Source organism: Cannabis sativa, chromosome 4 (assembly GCF_029168945.1).
Source record: "Cannabis sativa cultivar Pink pepper isolate KNU-18-1 chromosome 4, ASM2916894v1, whole genome shotgun sequence".
Classification (NCBI taxonomy): domain Eukaryota; kingdom Viridiplantae; phylum Streptophyta; class Magnoliopsida; order Rosales; family Cannabaceae; genus Cannabis; species Cannabis sativa.
The window spans coordinates 82,556,455-82,573,070 of NC_083604.1; the positions used below are offsets into that span (position 1 = coordinate 82,556,455).

The 16,616-nt window shown below is 33.8% G+C and overlaps 4 protein-coding genes across 6 annotated transcripts; 1 reads left to right on the top strand and 3 right to left on the bottom strand.

The window, feature by feature from the left end:
- Nucleotides 1-1,049: 1,049 nt before the first annotated feature.
- On the bottom strand, nucleotides 1,050-2,692 carry LOC115715272 (cytochrome P450 94A2). The gene has a single exon (XM_061115015.1). It carries the CDS (start codon nucleotides 2,663-2,665, stop codon nucleotides 1,130-1,132), a length of 1,536 nt encoding a protein of 511 aa, XP_060970998.1. The 5' UTR covers nucleotides 2,666-2,692; the 3' UTR covers nucleotides 1,050-1,129.
- Nucleotides 2,693-4,811: 2,119 nt separating this feature from the next.
- LOC115714123 (myosin-binding protein 1) lies at nucleotides 4,812-9,229 on the bottom strand. 2 transcript variants are annotated; one of them, XM_061114757.1, is made up of 5 exons: nucleotides 9,117-9,229; nucleotides 8,918-8,942; nucleotides 6,841-8,091; nucleotides 5,367-6,755; nucleotides 4,812-5,271 (listed from the first exon to the last, which is right to left on the bottom strand). In XM_061114757.1, exons 3-4 carry the CDS (start codon nucleotides 8,030-8,032, stop codon nucleotides 5,377-5,379), a joined length of 2,571 nt encoding a protein of 856 aa, XP_060970740.1. In that variant the 5' UTR covers nucleotides 8,033-8,091; nucleotides 8,918-8,942; nucleotides 9,117-9,229; the 3' UTR covers nucleotides 4,812-5,271; nucleotides 5,367-5,376. The 2 variants fall into 2 exon arrangements, with proteins under 2 accessions (XP_060970740.1, XP_030498539.2); XM_030642679.2 differs by lacking the exon at nucleotides 9,117-9,229 and having other exon boundaries at nucleotides 8,918-9,015.
- A 1,125-nt stretch (nucleotides 9,230-10,354) lies between these two features.
- On the bottom strand, nucleotides 10,355-12,808 carry LOC115714034 (protein MAINTENANCE OF PSII UNDER HIGH LIGHT 1). The gene is made up of 3 exons (XM_030642551.2): nucleotides 12,516-12,808; nucleotides 11,807-11,941; nucleotides 10,355-10,933 (listed from the first exon to the last, which is right to left on the bottom strand). The coding sequence occupies exons 1-3, from the start codon at nucleotides 12,720-12,722 to the stop codon at nucleotides 10,541-10,543; spliced, it is 735 nt and encodes a 244-aa protein (XP_030498411.2). The 5' UTR covers nucleotides 12,723-12,808; the 3' UTR covers nucleotides 10,355-10,540.
- A 96-nt stretch (nucleotides 12,809-12,904) lies between these two features.
- Nucleotides 12,905-16,436, top strand: LOC115714033 (iron-sulfur protein required for NADH dehydrogenase, mitochondrial). 2 transcript variants are annotated; one of them, XM_030642550.2, is made up of 9 exons: nucleotides 12,905-13,090; nucleotides 13,273-13,311; nucleotides 13,391-13,511; nucleotides 14,166-14,288; nucleotides 14,982-15,079; nucleotides 15,233-15,359; nucleotides 15,589-15,674; nucleotides 15,785-15,910; nucleotides 15,995-16,436. In XM_030642550.2, exons 2-9 carry the CDS (start codon nucleotides 13,282-13,284, stop codon nucleotides 16,163-16,165), a joined length of 882 nt encoding a protein of 293 aa, XP_030498410.2. In that variant the 5' UTR covers nucleotides 12,905-13,090; nucleotides 13,273-13,281; the 3' UTR covers nucleotides 16,166-16,436. The 2 variants fall into 2 exon arrangements, with proteins under 2 accessions (XP_030498410.2, XP_030498409.2); XM_030642549.2 differs by having other exon boundaries at nucleotides 12,939-13,090; nucleotides 13,264-13,311.
- The last annotated feature ends 180 nt before the right edge of the window (nucleotides 16,437-16,616 follow it).

Here is a 16,616-nt window from a genome sequence, read left to right on the forward strand (position 1 = left end):
TCAAATCATATGTTGAGATTTTCAGCAATTAGAATAAAATATGAAAATGTAAATATGTAGAGGTTAGTAGAAGTGAGATTGAAAATTTTTAAGTAGTTAGGATATTAATAAGTTTTAGTCTATCAATTAATATAATTAGGGATTGTTAAATTGTTGTGATGCAGATTTTTCCTATGAGGATGGGGCCTCGAAAGGGCTCCACCCCTAACGGGCCGGAGATTTCCCGTGTAAATGAGGAACGGAACGGGGAGGGGAATTACCTTTTGACCCCAAATGTTAAACGGGGGAGGGAACATTGACCCGTTTAGTATTTTATTATATATTTCTAATAATATTTTATAATTTCTAGTTTATGTTTATTTTTTGTTAATATATTAGTATTTTTTTTATAAATTTTAAGTTGTGTTTTAGATAATAATTAATGTGTAATATTTTAATTTTTATGTAGTTTAATAATTTTATATATTTAAAATTTTATTATTATAAATTTTAATTTTTTATTAGGGGTTCTTCGCCCTATTTTTGCCCCATCCCCAATGGGAAATACTCTCTGCCAATTCTCCTTGCCGTATGTATTCCTAATTGTGGTTTCCCCACAATTTCTTTAGCGTTTTTGCTTATAAACATGTATCCGGATCTCTTTTACAATGAGAGTTTTCCTCTATTTATAGACAAGAGCACCATAAAACCTTGATTAGCAAGAACCATTGAATTAATTCCCACCAATTGAGTGGTACATTTGATTTGATGTGACTTGTATTCGGCAAAGTGACACTCGTAAATTTCTCTTACAAGTCTTATAGTATGTATTGTTTGTGGTCACTTAGCAGGAATCACATTCAGGATATATATATATATAGCTCTCCTCCAAAACAATGGACATTGTTGGATGACTCTTTGCTCTCCTCCAATCGGCTGACCTAAAGCCCCCTGAGAGGAGAGGGTCCTTTGTTAATTTCTGTATAATTTGAGACATACCTCATCCGCCTCCTAATTATAGTACCAATATTTTTTTCAAGGCATGTCTACACTATTGTTATAACTAAATGTGGTGTAATAAATTTTATTGACTATAATATAATTATACAATAATATTATTATTAGATAAATATGATTAATTAAAACATAATTAGGTATCTAATCTTTCCTTAATCATCACTGGAAACCCACCTTTCATTTTAGAAGTTAAATAAGCCATGAAAACCGGTTCAACACCTTCTTCCACCGCCGAAACCACCTCGAACCGCCGCATAACTCCGGCCACAACCCTCTTCATCTGCAAGAACGCCATTTCCTTCCCCAAACAGATCCTCGGCCCCGCCTGAAAAACCGGATAACTGTACGGATCTCTCCCTACAAACCTCCACTTCTCCGCCTTCTCCTCCCACTCCAGCCACCGCTCCGGCCTGTACTCCGCCCAATCCTTTCCCCAAATCGATTCCGTTCTCCCCATCGCATAAGGATGGTAAGTAACCTTCTCTCCCTTTCTCACCGCTGTACCGCACGGCAAAACGTCGTCGTTTCTGACTTCTTTGCTGTCCGACGGTACCGGCGGGTAAAGCCTCATGCTCTCGCAGATCGCCGCCTGTGTGTAAACCATTTCCTTTGTTTCTTCGTAAGCCGAGCCCGATAGTTTGGAAATCTCCTTTAAAATCTCGCGCTCTATACGCGGGTTTTTCGAGATGAGATAGAAGAACCAGGTGAGTGCGGCGGAGGTTGTGTCTCGTCCAGCGAGAATGAAGCTTATCACGATATCAGTTACGAATTTCTCGTCTGAGTGACCTGTGCTTAAAAATCTCGAGAGAAGATCGACTGATTCGAGCGAGGATTTCTCGGCGAGTTCTTTGTTTTTCTCTTTAATTACAGTCATGGCGAAATTTCTCACTTCTGAAACAAACACAGCTAGATCTCGCTGAGATCCGATTCCGATAAACCGCTTAATCTTCCAAAGTAAAGGAATCAAAGCCACAGATCGTTCTCCGCTGATCTTCGTCGCTTCATCGAAAGCAACCGCGAACTTCGATTCCGGCAGAGAAGGTAACAAATACGCCGGATCGTAACCAAAAGCGATTTTACATATATTATCGAAAGCGAAACGCTGGAGAAGATCTTGAAGGTCGAGAATCTTACCGTTTCCGGAGCCCCCGTCTGCGGCGGCGGAGAGAATAGGTAAGAGGCGGTCATTGAGTTCGGAGTCGACTACGGTTTCAACGAACTTACGTAACGACTTGTTGTTGAATTCGTAGCTTGAGATCTGGCGCTGGAACTTCCAACTCTTTCCATCGGCGCAGAAGATTCCGTCGCCGAGAAAATCGGTGAGGTTGACGCGGATGGATTCGCCTTTTTGGTAATTGGAGAAGTTTGAGCTGAGAATGTGGCGGACGACGTCGGGATTGGCGGTGATGATCTGGCGAGGGCCGATGAGGTGGTTGATTACGAAGGTAGCGGTGGGTGAGTTCTGGAGTAGCTCAGTGAACCATTCGAGGCGGCGGTGTTTGTTAGCTGAGGCGGCGAAGTATGTTCCGAAGATTGGGTAGGATTTGGGGAGTTGAGTTGAAGAAGAAGAAGGTTTAATGGAGTTTTTGGATTTATGGCGGAGAATGAAGATTAGGGTAATGAGGATGACGAAGATTAAAGGTAGTATTTGAGAAACCGCCATTTTCATTTTCAGTTAATTCAGTTGACTACTCTCACTCTGTTCACTCTGCTCTCTCTCTCGTTTCGTTTTATATATATCCATGCGAAAAGCGTGTTCTGTGGTTGTGGATGTGCCACGTTGCATTTTTTAATTGGATGAAAGATATTTTAGAGCTGACGTGTTAAGTTTTAAGAAAGAAATGATGTGTATTTTTTTAATTTTATTTTATATAGGAGCCAAATCTTCTGTCCTTTTTTTCTAAAGAGAAACAAAAGCAAAAAAAACAGAAATAAAGAATGGACAAAATTGTGAACATAAGGGAGTAGTGTAATTTAGCAAGAGAAACTAACACTGTTAAATGCATTGCTGTCATTTTACTTTTAGGTGAGGTGTCAAAATTTGAGTGGAGAGACAATAATTGCGACAGAGTAAAAGGACAGACGATTTAGCTCCGTGTCTATATGCAGTAATGGTAATCAACATGTCCATTACTTTATTTGCTTTCTTTTTTTTACATTTTGTAATCCATTACATTGTACAGTAGAACCTCTATTCAACAATACTCTATTCAAGAATAACCTCTAAAAAAATGAAGTCCCAATTTATTAATAAAATATACCTCTATATAAGAATACTTAGATCTTAAATAAATATATACATATATTTTATAAATTTACTTATGTAAAATTAATAATTTTATTTTAAATTATAGTACATGTATAAATATTATATGTACTCGAAAATAATTTTAATATAATATAGTATTAAGAATTGTTTATTGGTATTTTTGTTACATTGATATTTTTTGATATTTTGATTTTTTTTTTCAAGTGTAACTCTATTTAGTTATAACCTCTCAATTAGAATATTATTTTCTTGGTCCCAAGTGTATTCTTGAATAGAGGTTCTACTGTATTAAGTAATAGTCGAAAAATCATTGTAATGGTCATCATTACAAAATCAATATAATATTATAATAAAAATATAATAAAAGAAATTAAAAAGTCTATTTTACCTTTTATTTAATAATTTTATAATTATAAAAAATAAAAATAATAGAAATATTTCAGTCAATATATATTTTATTCCATTACATTCCCATACCAAACTAAACACAATAATTTTAATTACAATATTCATTCCAACAACAAATCAAACATTGAAATTAATTACCATTACGATTCCTATTCCATTACATTACTATTACCATTACCATTACCATTACATTTCTATTACACCAAAGCAAACATCACCTTAGAGCATCTCCAATTATACATCATCTAAAAATATAATATTTTATTTTATTTTTCTTCCATATCATTTTTGACTCACTTACTTTTAAAAATACTCTAATGTATAGCACTCTTTAAAAATACTATAATTATGATCTCACACATTATTATTTAATATATATCTTAATTTTTAGCTACAATAATTTTTTAGCTTCAATTTTTTATTAAAAGAAAAAAAATAGCATCAATGCCACAACATAGCATCCATGCAAATTTCTAGAATATCCTCTAAAATTTTATCATTGGAGATGCTCTTATGATAGATAAAGACCCCTTCGAGACAAGATAAATTTTTTGAAATATATTTTTTCAGATAGTGTCATTCTTTTAATTGTACCAAAGTTTTATTTGAAATGTATTTTGGAAGATTTTACTACAAAATTTGAGTCTGAAGTATAAAGTGAAATGATATTTGAGAGTATTTTGCCGAAGAATTTTTTTTTTAGAAAATGAAAAAAGGAAGAGAAAATAAAAAATGTAATATATTTTTTAGTGAAAAAATAATGATGTATAGCTTGATAAGAGTTTAATTATAGTTTATCCCATAATTCTAAACAATGATAATATAATCAAATGGCAATGAGTCATTGTTTATTTATATTAAATAAGTTTCTTGCAACGTACCCACATGCATGCATGCATTAAGTCAAGATTACAAAATAGGGACAATAGTATTTTTGTAATCTATTTTATAAATTGGTTCAAATTAAACATCTCAATCCAATTTTAGTCAAGAAAAAAATAATTAAAAAAAATAAGAGATTGATGCATGTTGAAGATTTACACATTTTTGTCTTAATTTTTTTAACTTTTTCCTCTTCTTGATTAGATGGTCCAAACAAGTATTTAGCAAAAATAAAGATCGAAACAAACTTATTAAATGAACTCAAAATTTTGAATTTATTTGACAAATATGAAAATCACCATCTTTTCAAAACTTACAGAAGAAAGTGACTTTGTAAATCATAGCAAAGAAGAAGAAAAAAGAAAAACATATACTACAAAGATGTACCAACTTTACAATTACCTAATAACAATAGTTTTATATATATACAAAGAAAAAAAAAAGACAGTTCTTAAGGTTGCCAACTCTTCTAGCTTTCAAACATATCAAACATGACAAATACAACGGTTTTTTTCCTGATATTTGTCTCTCTTAGTATGCACTAACATTTTCTTTAAAAAACACTTTGAATGCTACCTGTTCTGTTCACGAAAATCTCTGTCAAATTTGCCAAAAATTGATGGGGTTTAACTGAGGGGAATCGAAGGATGTTGATCGATGAGTTTTCGAATTTTGTATTGATGATTTGCAGCCTCTTATCTTAGCTTTACTTATATCTGAGAAGCAACACAATGTACAAGAATGACAAAGGGAATTTGATAAAAGATAACATTTAGCATAGAAAGATTTACAATCATGTTCTAAGGCTTACCGATTCAAATTCAAGAAGGGGGCTGCTGATTTCTTAATCTTATCCCGATTTTTCGTAATTCCTCGAGTTGATGAGTTACTTCTTGAACAAATTGCAATCCCTTGTTGCCACTTTGAAGAGAGTTAATCATATGCTCGAGAAAACAATGATCGGCTTCTAGTGATTCCAATCTGTCGTTGAGGTCTGAGACTTCACTTTCTAGAGCAGCCAAACTAACTTTTCTTTGGTCAGGGAAACTTTTTTGCTTATCAGACGCACAATGATTAAATTCGCCATCTGAGCTAGATGCCTCTTCTTGAGAAGCATACCTTCCATTATTACAATCTTCAGTTTGACTGTTTGCCAAATTCATCTCCTTTTTGTGGCATTTTTCTCCCTCTAGCCTATCATCAGCAAATATTTTTGAATGCTCACCATTAGCTATGCCGGGGAAAGGAATACTACGAGAAAATTCATTTAGTTTCATTTCCAAGCTCTGCAAACATCGTGAAATGTACAGCCTTTCTTCTTCAAACCCGGAATGTGAAATTTTAATATCAGAAGGCTCCTCGCTATCTTTGGACATCAAGTTTGGAGGAAGACTTGTATTATCTTGGCAGGGTATGATAGCATTATCCATTTTCGACTTACTCAAGCCATTCGATTCAAAATTCTCCCCATGCAAATCCTCTGTAACTGTTTCGTCGGGAAAATTCATCCTATAAAATTCTAGCTCAGCTTCCATATCTTGCATCTCCTTTTCCCTTTCAGCTAATAAATCATTAGCTTTCTGAAGTGCCTCCATGTCGTACTCTGCTTGCTCTTCCATCATTCTCAAATACTGAAGGGCCTCCATATGAAGTGCTGATTTTTCTTCTTGCAATCTTGTAATCATGGCCATGGCCTGATTTGCAGCAACTGAAGCAGCACTCCTTTCTTCTCCTAACTCCTTATACAAAGATTTAATGCATTTTCTGTCGTATTCAACTTGTCTTCTTAATCGATCAGTTATACTTTCACCCTCGATTTCACTAACAGTGCCTGCATCTAAAGATTCAAGACTAGACTCCACTGAGGCAGACCTTCGAAAAATCTGAATGTCATCTGAGCTAGAAGGTATTTGGACATCTCCATGATCATGCTCCCATCTGCTTGTATTTGGCTCATCATTATGTTTATCGAGCTTCATCGTTACAGAGTGTCCAACAATAACTGAAGATGATTCTCTTTCCCTGCCACTTCTACTTAATTCACACAACTCACTTTCAGCAATGTGGGTTGGCTTCAGAATTGAATTGTCACCAACTTGGCAAGTTTCAACACATGTAACAGATGGAACACTTAGTGACCGAAGAACTTCCTCGTGGTTGTCAGTGGATGCATGTCTAATGTCACTAGTTCCTGTATTTTCTGCCAAAACAATTTCAAATAGGAATCAGGCCCATATAAATCATGAGGGCATTCACACACACCGAAATGCAGAGAAAAAACTTACCTGTCGTTGATGAAGTTTGAGCAAAAGAGGGACAGTAATCCAAACTGAAAAGGTCACGCAGATATGGAAGTTCAACTTTGTTGTCAATTGATTCTTCATGTGGAATATGATTGAAATCACACAGATCTGGAAGTTCAAGCTTGTTCTCAGTTGATGTTTTTTGTGGAATTTCAGGTACATTTGACGCTTCCAGCCAATTGAGTCCATCCACGCAATCTGCTTTAGCCCCATTGAAATCCATCGACTGATGAGCCTTTCTAACATCAGACTGAATCCACATTTCTGAGAGCAAGGATCTACTATCTGGGAAATTAGTTACATTTCCTGATATCAAATCGTTGGAGGGAGCTTTAGATGGATTCTCTGAAGATAGAACAATAAAATCACTTTCAGATTCACTATTTCCAGGTATAGTACTTCTACCATCATCGTCATCATCAGACTTTGCAACCTCAGATTCCGAGTCAGAATTGATATTCAGCTCAGTGTACCCCACATCAGACAAAGGAACAAAACTATTTCTTCCAAGACCATTAGACTTTAATGAATGATAATATTGATTCCTCATCTTTCTGAAGGTATTTCGATGATGCAAGTGACTATGACTTGGAAATTGAGGTAAAGGGATGTCACGTTTAGGAACTACATTCCCAGATGATTTTAGTTGGAAAACTCTTTGCTTATTCTGTTTCGGTCTCCAAGGCTTGCCACAACAAGAACATGGCTTTGCACCCACAGAACCACCATTTACAACCAAGCTTTGCAAACCAGAGCCACAATTATGCATTCCCAACTTACTCCCCAAAATCCTATTCATTTCTGAGAAAGATAAATTCTTCCTAGTGAATGAAAAGATGCAATCATCACACATCCCGTGGCCATCAGCAAGCTTACCATGAACATGACAAAAAATCAAAGATGATATCTCTGATATGTGATTTCTGCAAAGCAGGTTGCGATAAAAGTCAGGCCTTTCATTACCTATAACATGATCGAGCCTGGAGCACAAAATGCAAGGAGTCTGCAGTTTGCAATAATCTGCAAACTTTGTGAGTAGATATGACAACACAACATCAATCAGCAACAGAAATATCAAAAACCATTCACATGCTGCAAATGTTAGATTGGCCATAAACCCCATCGGTTTCCGGGGTTGTGCTTCCATCAATGAATTCCCCTCTACAGCTGCCATTTCCCCCAAAAACCAATCAAGGAGAGCTTTGGGGACCAAAGCAGGAGACCATTTCAATCCTATTTAACCCAAAAATGAAGCATGAGCAAAAGAAACAATAAGAATTCCCAAAACTCAGAATTTCTTTTTTTTTTTCCAATATAATGAGACAAACACGCAGAGGAAATGAAGAAAGAAAATTGAACTTTCAATAGTTAAGAACTGAAAAAAGACATTTAAGGGAAACCCAATTCTGATCAAATACCAACATTTAAAGCAGAGCATCCCAAAAAATGGAGCATGAGCATCCCATCTTCAAAATACCAGAGAAAGAAAACAATAAGGAAAAAGCCATTTCATTTGAAAATTCTTCAAAATATAAAATTATTGAAAAACCTTGCCAATTCATTTGAAGTTTCCATAGTTAAGAACTGAAAAAGACATTTAGGGAAACCCAATTCAGATAAAAAAAATATATATAAACATTTAAAGCAAATAGACCCCAACAGATATGGATTGATTATGATGAAATAAACAAACAATACAAGAAGAAGAACCGAGAAGGAAAAAGCCAATACCAATTCAAATGCTACTACCCCAACTGTGCAAAATAATGTTTGATCAACTAACAATGAACAAGCTTTAATGCAATTGACTCATTAATTTATTTATGATCACCTAACCTATTAATAGTAAGAAGAAACCAATCCAAGTTCCAATCCAATTAGATTACAAATTCAATTGTTCCCAAATCATAATTTCGAAATTCTTTCCCAAAAAAGAACATTATTCATTCAAATAAACACAATGTTGCATATATAAACCAGGAATCGAATCAGAATGATAGATAATCAGAAATGAATCGCAATCCAATCAAAGATTAATAATTTAGGGTTATTTAATTACCTGCTTCGGAGATTGATGGGAGGATCTAGAAGACGAAGAACCAAAAGTTAGCTTCAGAATCGAATATATAATTTCTTTAATTAAAAATAATAATAATAATTTCTTTAATTATATTAATTAAAATTATTTGTGAAAATAATAATTAATTAATTAATTAATTAAATTGAAATTATGAGAAGATGGTAATTAAATAACTGACCGTTGAAATCGCAACTGTCTCTGATTTGTTTGGTTGTTAAAAAAAATATATATAACTTTAATTTTTTTTTTTTAAAAAAAAAAAAGAGAAAATTATACAATGCATGTTTCGGTGTTTGGAAGAACTTTTTAGTCAAATTTTATTATTGTGGTCTACATCGTAATTAGTTAATAATGTAAAATTTTGAGAAATTTTAAAAAAATTAGACAATAATTATTCTAAATAGCAAAACATGAATCCATTTTATGAGGCACCCAAAAATAATTATTGATGTAATAATAGTAGTGCATTATTTGTCCAACAATAAAACAAATAATTACTTTTGCTATACCATGTGATATCCCATTTATACATAAAAAATAATATGTATATTGTATTATATTGTAGGGACAAATAATAAAAACTTTATCAGGTAATAAAACAAAATAGGTGGGTAGTGAATTGCACTTTTAAGTTTTAATAATTAAGAAGTTTGATAAAGGTGAGATTATTTATTTATTAATATTTTTTATAACTTTTTAATATTGTAGTTGGTATTATCCAATTCCTTACTTTTGATTTTTAACAAAAAATATTTTAATCAAATAAGTTTTAGAACATGTCTATGGTATGCAACCAAATTGGCATAAGGTGAGTATTTTAATTCTGATTTTTATTTTATAATAATGTTCTAATTGTAGCAAATCTTTTATTGAAAGTGGAGTTTAAATTTATTAGTTTCACCTTATTTATATAAAATAAGATAGACACAAATTTTTATATTAAAATTTTTTAGGAAATTCTTTATAACTACAATAAAGATAATCATACAAAAATTTAAAATTAAAATATTAAATGGTAAACACTAAAAATTATGATAAGATTTATCACTCCATTTTTTTTTAATGTTGAATTGATTAAAAGTTGTAATAATTAATAGAATTTGGATAAAGAATGATAAAATTGAAAAATAAATAAATAAAGATTAAAGGATTAAGAGATGAGACAAATGATTAGACTTGTTAAACATTCACTTTTGCTTAGTTGTCAAATAAAATATTGAAAAGCATTACATGATGGCGACTTAGTTAGATGTAATGTTGATTGACTCTTCTCCTACAACTCAAAACAAAATTATTATGGGCCTAATTGGGCTAACCAAACATGGGCCTAAATGGCCCGAATTACACAAATGATTTTGCTATTTCAAAAATACCATTTTTTTTAATTAAATTACATAAAAGAGAAGAAACACTATATCATTTTAACATCTTTTCTTTTATGTTTGAACTCATGATTTACATCTTTAATATGGTCAATAGATGCACAATGATATACATAACTAAACTAATTAATTGTAGCAAAATCATAATTTTAGGTACATATAAATAATATCATAAATGTTACAAAATGAAAATATTTCAGCATGGCCAAATTTCATTTCTTTAAGAAGAGGGAGAGGCATTGCTTGAAGTGGAAGGTTCTTGTTCTTGGTTAAGTAGTTGAGACTCAACTTGAATTTGGGATTCTGGAGCCGAGCTCTCGGGCAGCTGAACCGATGAGGACGACGACGTTGCATCTAAAGTCGGTGCTGAGGCTTCAATAATCTCCTGAGGCTTAAACTTGTTAATGTAATAACTTAGTGATGGTCCACTGTATTCTACTGTCTTCACCAAAGGCGCAGGAGGGTTTTTACTAACTTGAAGGAGTATTGATGAAGCTGCAGCCACAGCGATGAGAGCAAGGCCTGCGGAAATTGCTGCTGTGTTCTCAGCTCCATCTGATGAGGAACCTGCAGTTCCTGAACTTATTGCACTTTCAGCAACATAAACTGCAGGCTGCGAAATTTAAATGATATTAGTTCCTAGTTTATGCCATAATCCACAGTCCACACTCAATTTGTGTTACATTTCTCATACATTGAAAATGGTTCAATGTGTCCAAAGGAGACTAAAAGATCTAGAATTTACTTTAGCTAATCTAATAACAAAACATAACTTATTAGAGAAATATGCATCATTTGGTTTATCAAGTCCAAATCAGCCTAGAGTTCTAATTGGTTGTAAGGCTGCTAAGAGTTGTATCAGATCAAATTTTCAAGGATTACTAAGAAGGAAACTCTTCTTAGAGACCGGTACAGCTAAGTGTTTCTCAACAGCAAAGAAAGAGTCTAAACTTAACCTTTTCACTCTCTAACCAGCTGCTCTCATTAAAATCCATTTGTTAACAGCTTTTTTCTGTTTAGTGCTCTATCCATATCAGATTGGCATAAATCAAAGTATAACCTTTATGATCTTCCATATGAATTTCAAGTCTTTGTTAATAAAAATTTCCTTCATTCAAGAAACATTGATTCTCTAAATTAATGCTGCATTCCAAAATATGTGAAACGCATGCTCTAAACAGGGCTTGCAATGTAGCGAACACCTCGATTCGGCTTACTGGTGCCGACAGAATTGCCAATTCTGAGATTTTCATGGACATATTTAACTTAGAGAATCATAACTGTCTCTTGAGTGGTAGTTGAATAGCTCATTGTCATTTGTTTCATTCACCCAAGTAATCATATCATATTAGAATGAACAATGAGATAAGCCATTCAATTCAATCTTCTTTTGTGCAACAATTAAGGTCAGTCCTTAGTGACAAAAGCTAAAAAGAACATGAGAAAACAATACTAATTGTAAGTAAAGTATCAGGAAATTACTAACCTCAACGGAATATATGTTAGTCTGCCCAGCAGTGTCCTTCTCAACATATCCAGTCCAACCCTTCTTTCGCGGGGGATATGTGCCAGCCACTTTGGTCTTTTCCCCAGCTAACCATTCCACACTCACCTTCCCAACCTATTTCAAACATGTACTGAAATCAATCTTTCACTCGAATTCAACCCAAACACACATCAACAATCAATCCAAATACTATAAAAACAAGTTCTCTGATTCTATCTTTATCAAAACGACTTGAGATTGAGATAATCATTTATAACCACTTGGTATGGTGTTATCTTTTCATGGGAATAGTAATCTTCAACATTCCCTTGTTGTATATGATTTTTCAAGTGGATATGAGATTACTCCATGAGAAGGTAATCTTAATCCTTAAAAAAAAAAAAGTGAGTTCCAAACATTCCCTCCAATCATAATTTACAACAATTTATCATATTCATGTGGTTTAGCTAAACAATATAATTTAATTAACAATAATCTAACCAAATATTCACAACAAAACACAGTTAATATTCTAATTAATCAGATTATTTGCAGGTTACACAAATGAGAAATTCCACTGTTACTAATTATCAAGCTCATTTCACTTTGGGCTAAAAAAATTCCAAGTTCAATTCTTTCTCAAATGAAAAATCAATTATAAAATCATCCCAAAAAATAAAATCCCTCAATTCAAGAGGAAATCTTTTACCTCTTTATCAGGGGCGCATTCTTCGTCATTGCAATCTTCATCTTCAGCGACGGAAGCTCTAGCAATAAGAAGCCTGGAATTTCTAGGGTGATGAAATCTGTGGCGGAATCTACCAAAGTTGCAGAAGCTGCTGCTTTTCTGGGTAGGAAATGCGCAAGAGAATGCGTTTGAAGCAATCATGGCTTGAGCCACAGTACTACTAACCATTGTTTGAAATTATCAGAATTTTCTCGGGAAAATAGTAAAGAAAGAAAATTTTATGTGGTTAGAGAATTGAAGATGAGTGGATTTTGAGTTGGCTACGTGTCCATTTTCTCTTCTTTTATTTCTTTTCTATTGCCACGTCAGCAGAAGCCAGCGTGTCCAATTCTGCCACGTAAGAATGTTCATCTATCCTACCTGGCTCCATTTTGTACTTTTCTTTTTTCCGATGTGGGACTAAGAAACGAGAAAAATTCAATCTTTTTCCTGTCTTTCTTCTTCTTCTTCTCTTTCACAGCTCTAACTGTAAAGTCTGTAATGGTCTCCCTTTTAATCTAGTTCCAATATTCCGTCGCTCTCATCTAACTAGAAAGGTTTATTTTTTGCTCTCTCTGTAATGTGTTTATCTCTGTTTAATATTCTGATAGGGTGTTTTCTTTTTTTTGGTTAATTTCATTTGGCTTGTGTTCTGTGATCCTTGAATGAATTTCATTGTCTACGGTGCTTCAATGGATTAAAATAATCATAATTACATCTGGGTTTGAAGGCTTTTTAGGACTTGGAGATGAAGAAGGAGCTTCTGAGGTCCTTCTCGGTAAGTATTTTGTGCTTGAGATTATACCCTTTTCCTCTATTCGGTTTGGCTGTGAAATTTGATTATTTTGCATTTGAAGAGGCTCGGAGGTGTTAGGGGTTATCAGGGGACGAGAAGTAAGGAGCTTAAAATTGAGGGAATTAAGCATGCTATAGCTGTTGCTTCTGGTAAAGGCGGTGTCGGCAAGTCCACCACTGCCGGTAATTTGGCCTTTTTTCTTATAAATTAGGCTAATTAGAATATTTTCTCCCCAACTTTGACTACCAAATTGTGCCCCGAACTTTTGAAACTGTGTAAAATTTTCAAGTTGCAAATATTTAGTTACATAGATCTGATTATGAGTTTTTAAAAGGGTAATGAAAGTTCTCAATTTGAGAGTATGTTCCTGAAGGGCCTAACAAATTCCTAATTGGAATTTGTCTAACTCACTTCCTTTTTTCTTTGAGTTTCGGGAATACCCCCATTCATAGGTTCAAAATCTACGTCTATGAATTGAAAGGTCTGAATAATCAATTCTGCTGTACTAAATTGTGTTCCCGAACTTTTCAAATTGTTAAAAATTTCTCCGAAATTAAATTTGGAAGCACAATTCAATACATGTCAAAGTTCAGAGCATGATTTAGTACAAATTTACGAGAGAAAATCCTAATTAGCCTTTAAACTATTTCCATTGTTGTTTTTTTTATAAAGAAATCCATGATATGGGCTCTTGTTTAAATTGTAATACATGAATGAAAACTGTACTGTGTTAGGCACTTGTTCGAAAGATGAATAATTTATAAGTCCTCAAACCAGTTTTTTTTGTAGTGATTATGAGCTCATTGATTAATTATGCATATTGGTGGTTTTTGTAGTTAATTTGGCTGTTACACTTGCCAACAAGTGTCAGTTGAAAGTTGGGTTGCTTGATGCTGATATTTATGGACCAAATGTTCCCATTATGATGAACCTTGATAAGAAGCCCGAAGTTACTGAAGGTATTTTTGTTAATTTCTCTAAGTTCACTATTGTAATTTCCAATGTTTGAATTTTGTTCTAAGTTGGTATTGTCCATTGACTGATTGTGTTAGAATGTATTGAAAGATGCTTTTGTGAGTTAGAATAGGTTAGTATATATAGGAGAGTAAGTAAAGAAGGAGGGTATGCAATGAATTGAGTGTTCTCTAATTGCATCATGGAGAGCGTAGGCCTCTCAAATGCCTAGGGTCCCTGCTCTGTCATTCTCTTTTTACTGCAATATAATTTCACAGTATTTCTTTGGTTTTCTACTTGCTTTTGCTACTGTTATTTCCTAAGTTTGATCTATCGGGTTACATCAGAATTGGACTATAGAAAGTTAGCTGAGTGATTGGTTTTCAACTAGAATGTCATTAAGATATTTTATCTTCAGATTTTCTTTTTTAGTTACTTTCTAGTAATTAGATCCCAGCTTTCTGGGAACAATTTATCGGTTTAGATGTTCGAAACATACTCGGATACTTGCATTCTATATGAATCTAACATCTTGGTCCTTGCTTTTTCTGTCCCTGTTGCTTAAACTAACCAAAACAAGCCTCTATTTCTGTCAAATCATTTCTCTATGAAATTAACATCTTGGTCCTTGCTAATTTTTTCCTCACAATAACTGGTGGGAGCTTGTTGTTCATATCCTAATTTTCTTCTTTTTGTAGATAAGAAAATGATTCCACTCGAGAACTATGGAGTTAAGTGTATGTCAATCGGACTTCTTGTTGAAAAGGATGCCCCACTTGTCTGGAGAGGTCCTATGGTATCTTTTTGAACCATTCTAGCTCTTCATTTATTCTCTTTCTTGTTTTCTGTTCATTACTGTCTTTTTGAACTTATCAAAAGAAGACCAACATTATGTTCTCTCAGAAAACGCTTAACGTTTTTATAGAACTGTTAATGTCGATTCTTATAGGTATCAAGTGCTCTTGAAAAAATGACAAGGGGAGTTGAGTGGGGAAGCCTTGATATTCTTGTAGTGGATATGCCCCCTGGTACTGGCGATACTCAGATAACTTTATCACAAAGGCTTCGACTGTCAGGTAATCATAGAAATTATGCTCAAATAGGCGCCATCTCGTGATAACCTGTGCGAATGTACCCAAAGTGAAGCTTAGGCAAAGTCCTTTATTAAAAGCTAAGAATCATATCTTGTGCTTCGAAGTCTTTCCTGAACTTTTGCTACTAAAATAAAGTCAGGATTCAGGCGTGCATCTATCTTTTAATGCGAGTTTTCTATGTTTGCTAAAACTATAGACGTTTCACTCGCAGGTGCATTGATTGTTTCAACACCTCAGGATGTTGCATTAATGGATGCTCGTAGAGGCGTAAATATGTTCTCTAAAGTTCAAGTTCCTGTAAGATTATTTCTCCTTGCACTATTTTAAAAACCTTATGAAACTACCTTCTTCACCTCTTGCTTTGCATTAATAATGTTTTTAATCAAACACTGATTACTTTTTTGTAGATTTTGGGACTAATAGAGAATATGAGCTGGTTTAAGTGCCCACATTGCAGTGAATCCTCGTTCATTTTCGGGAAGCATGGTACTCGGAAGACAGCTGACGAGATGGGATTGGAGTTTCTTGGCGAGGTATGCTGCTAAAAATCAGTAAATATCATTAGTTGAGTTCACGATAAGTTGTGGTCTGATCTGTTTTTGTTTAAATGATGTTAGATACCGTTGGAACCAGCAATCCGAGAAGGTTGTGATGAAGGCGTTCCCTTAGTAATGTCAGCGCCCGATTCAGCAGTGTCCAAAGCCTATGAGGATTTGGCCCATAAAGTTGTCAAAAGACTTGAAATAATGTCTAATGAAGAACAAACTCAACCAGAGATTCGACTGTGATCTCTTTCTTGTTTGGTCTGTTTCTGAATTTGAAACATCCTTACATGTCTTTGGTTTTGCTCATATTGTTTCTTCATCTTCCATAGTTATAAAGTAAGACTTTTGATTATGCTGATAACCCTTTATTTTGTGGGGTTTGAGGTATTAGATTGATTGGTTTTCATTTTGAAAAATAATTATTTTGGAATTTTATAATTTGGAAAAATAATGACTAGTTAGTGAAAATTAACAAATTGCACAAAAGATGGATATTGATGCAATTTAATGTGCATATAATTTTTTTATAATTCATTATGGAGATGAAGGCAAGGTTGGAGATGTTCGTGGATTTTGTTTTTCTAAGTTAAAAATTATGACTTTAGAAGAAAAAGAAATGCAAAAACAATTAACCATTTTATTAATGAAACCATTAATATGTGAAAAGCGACTTTGCAAGTGAGATTATGAAACG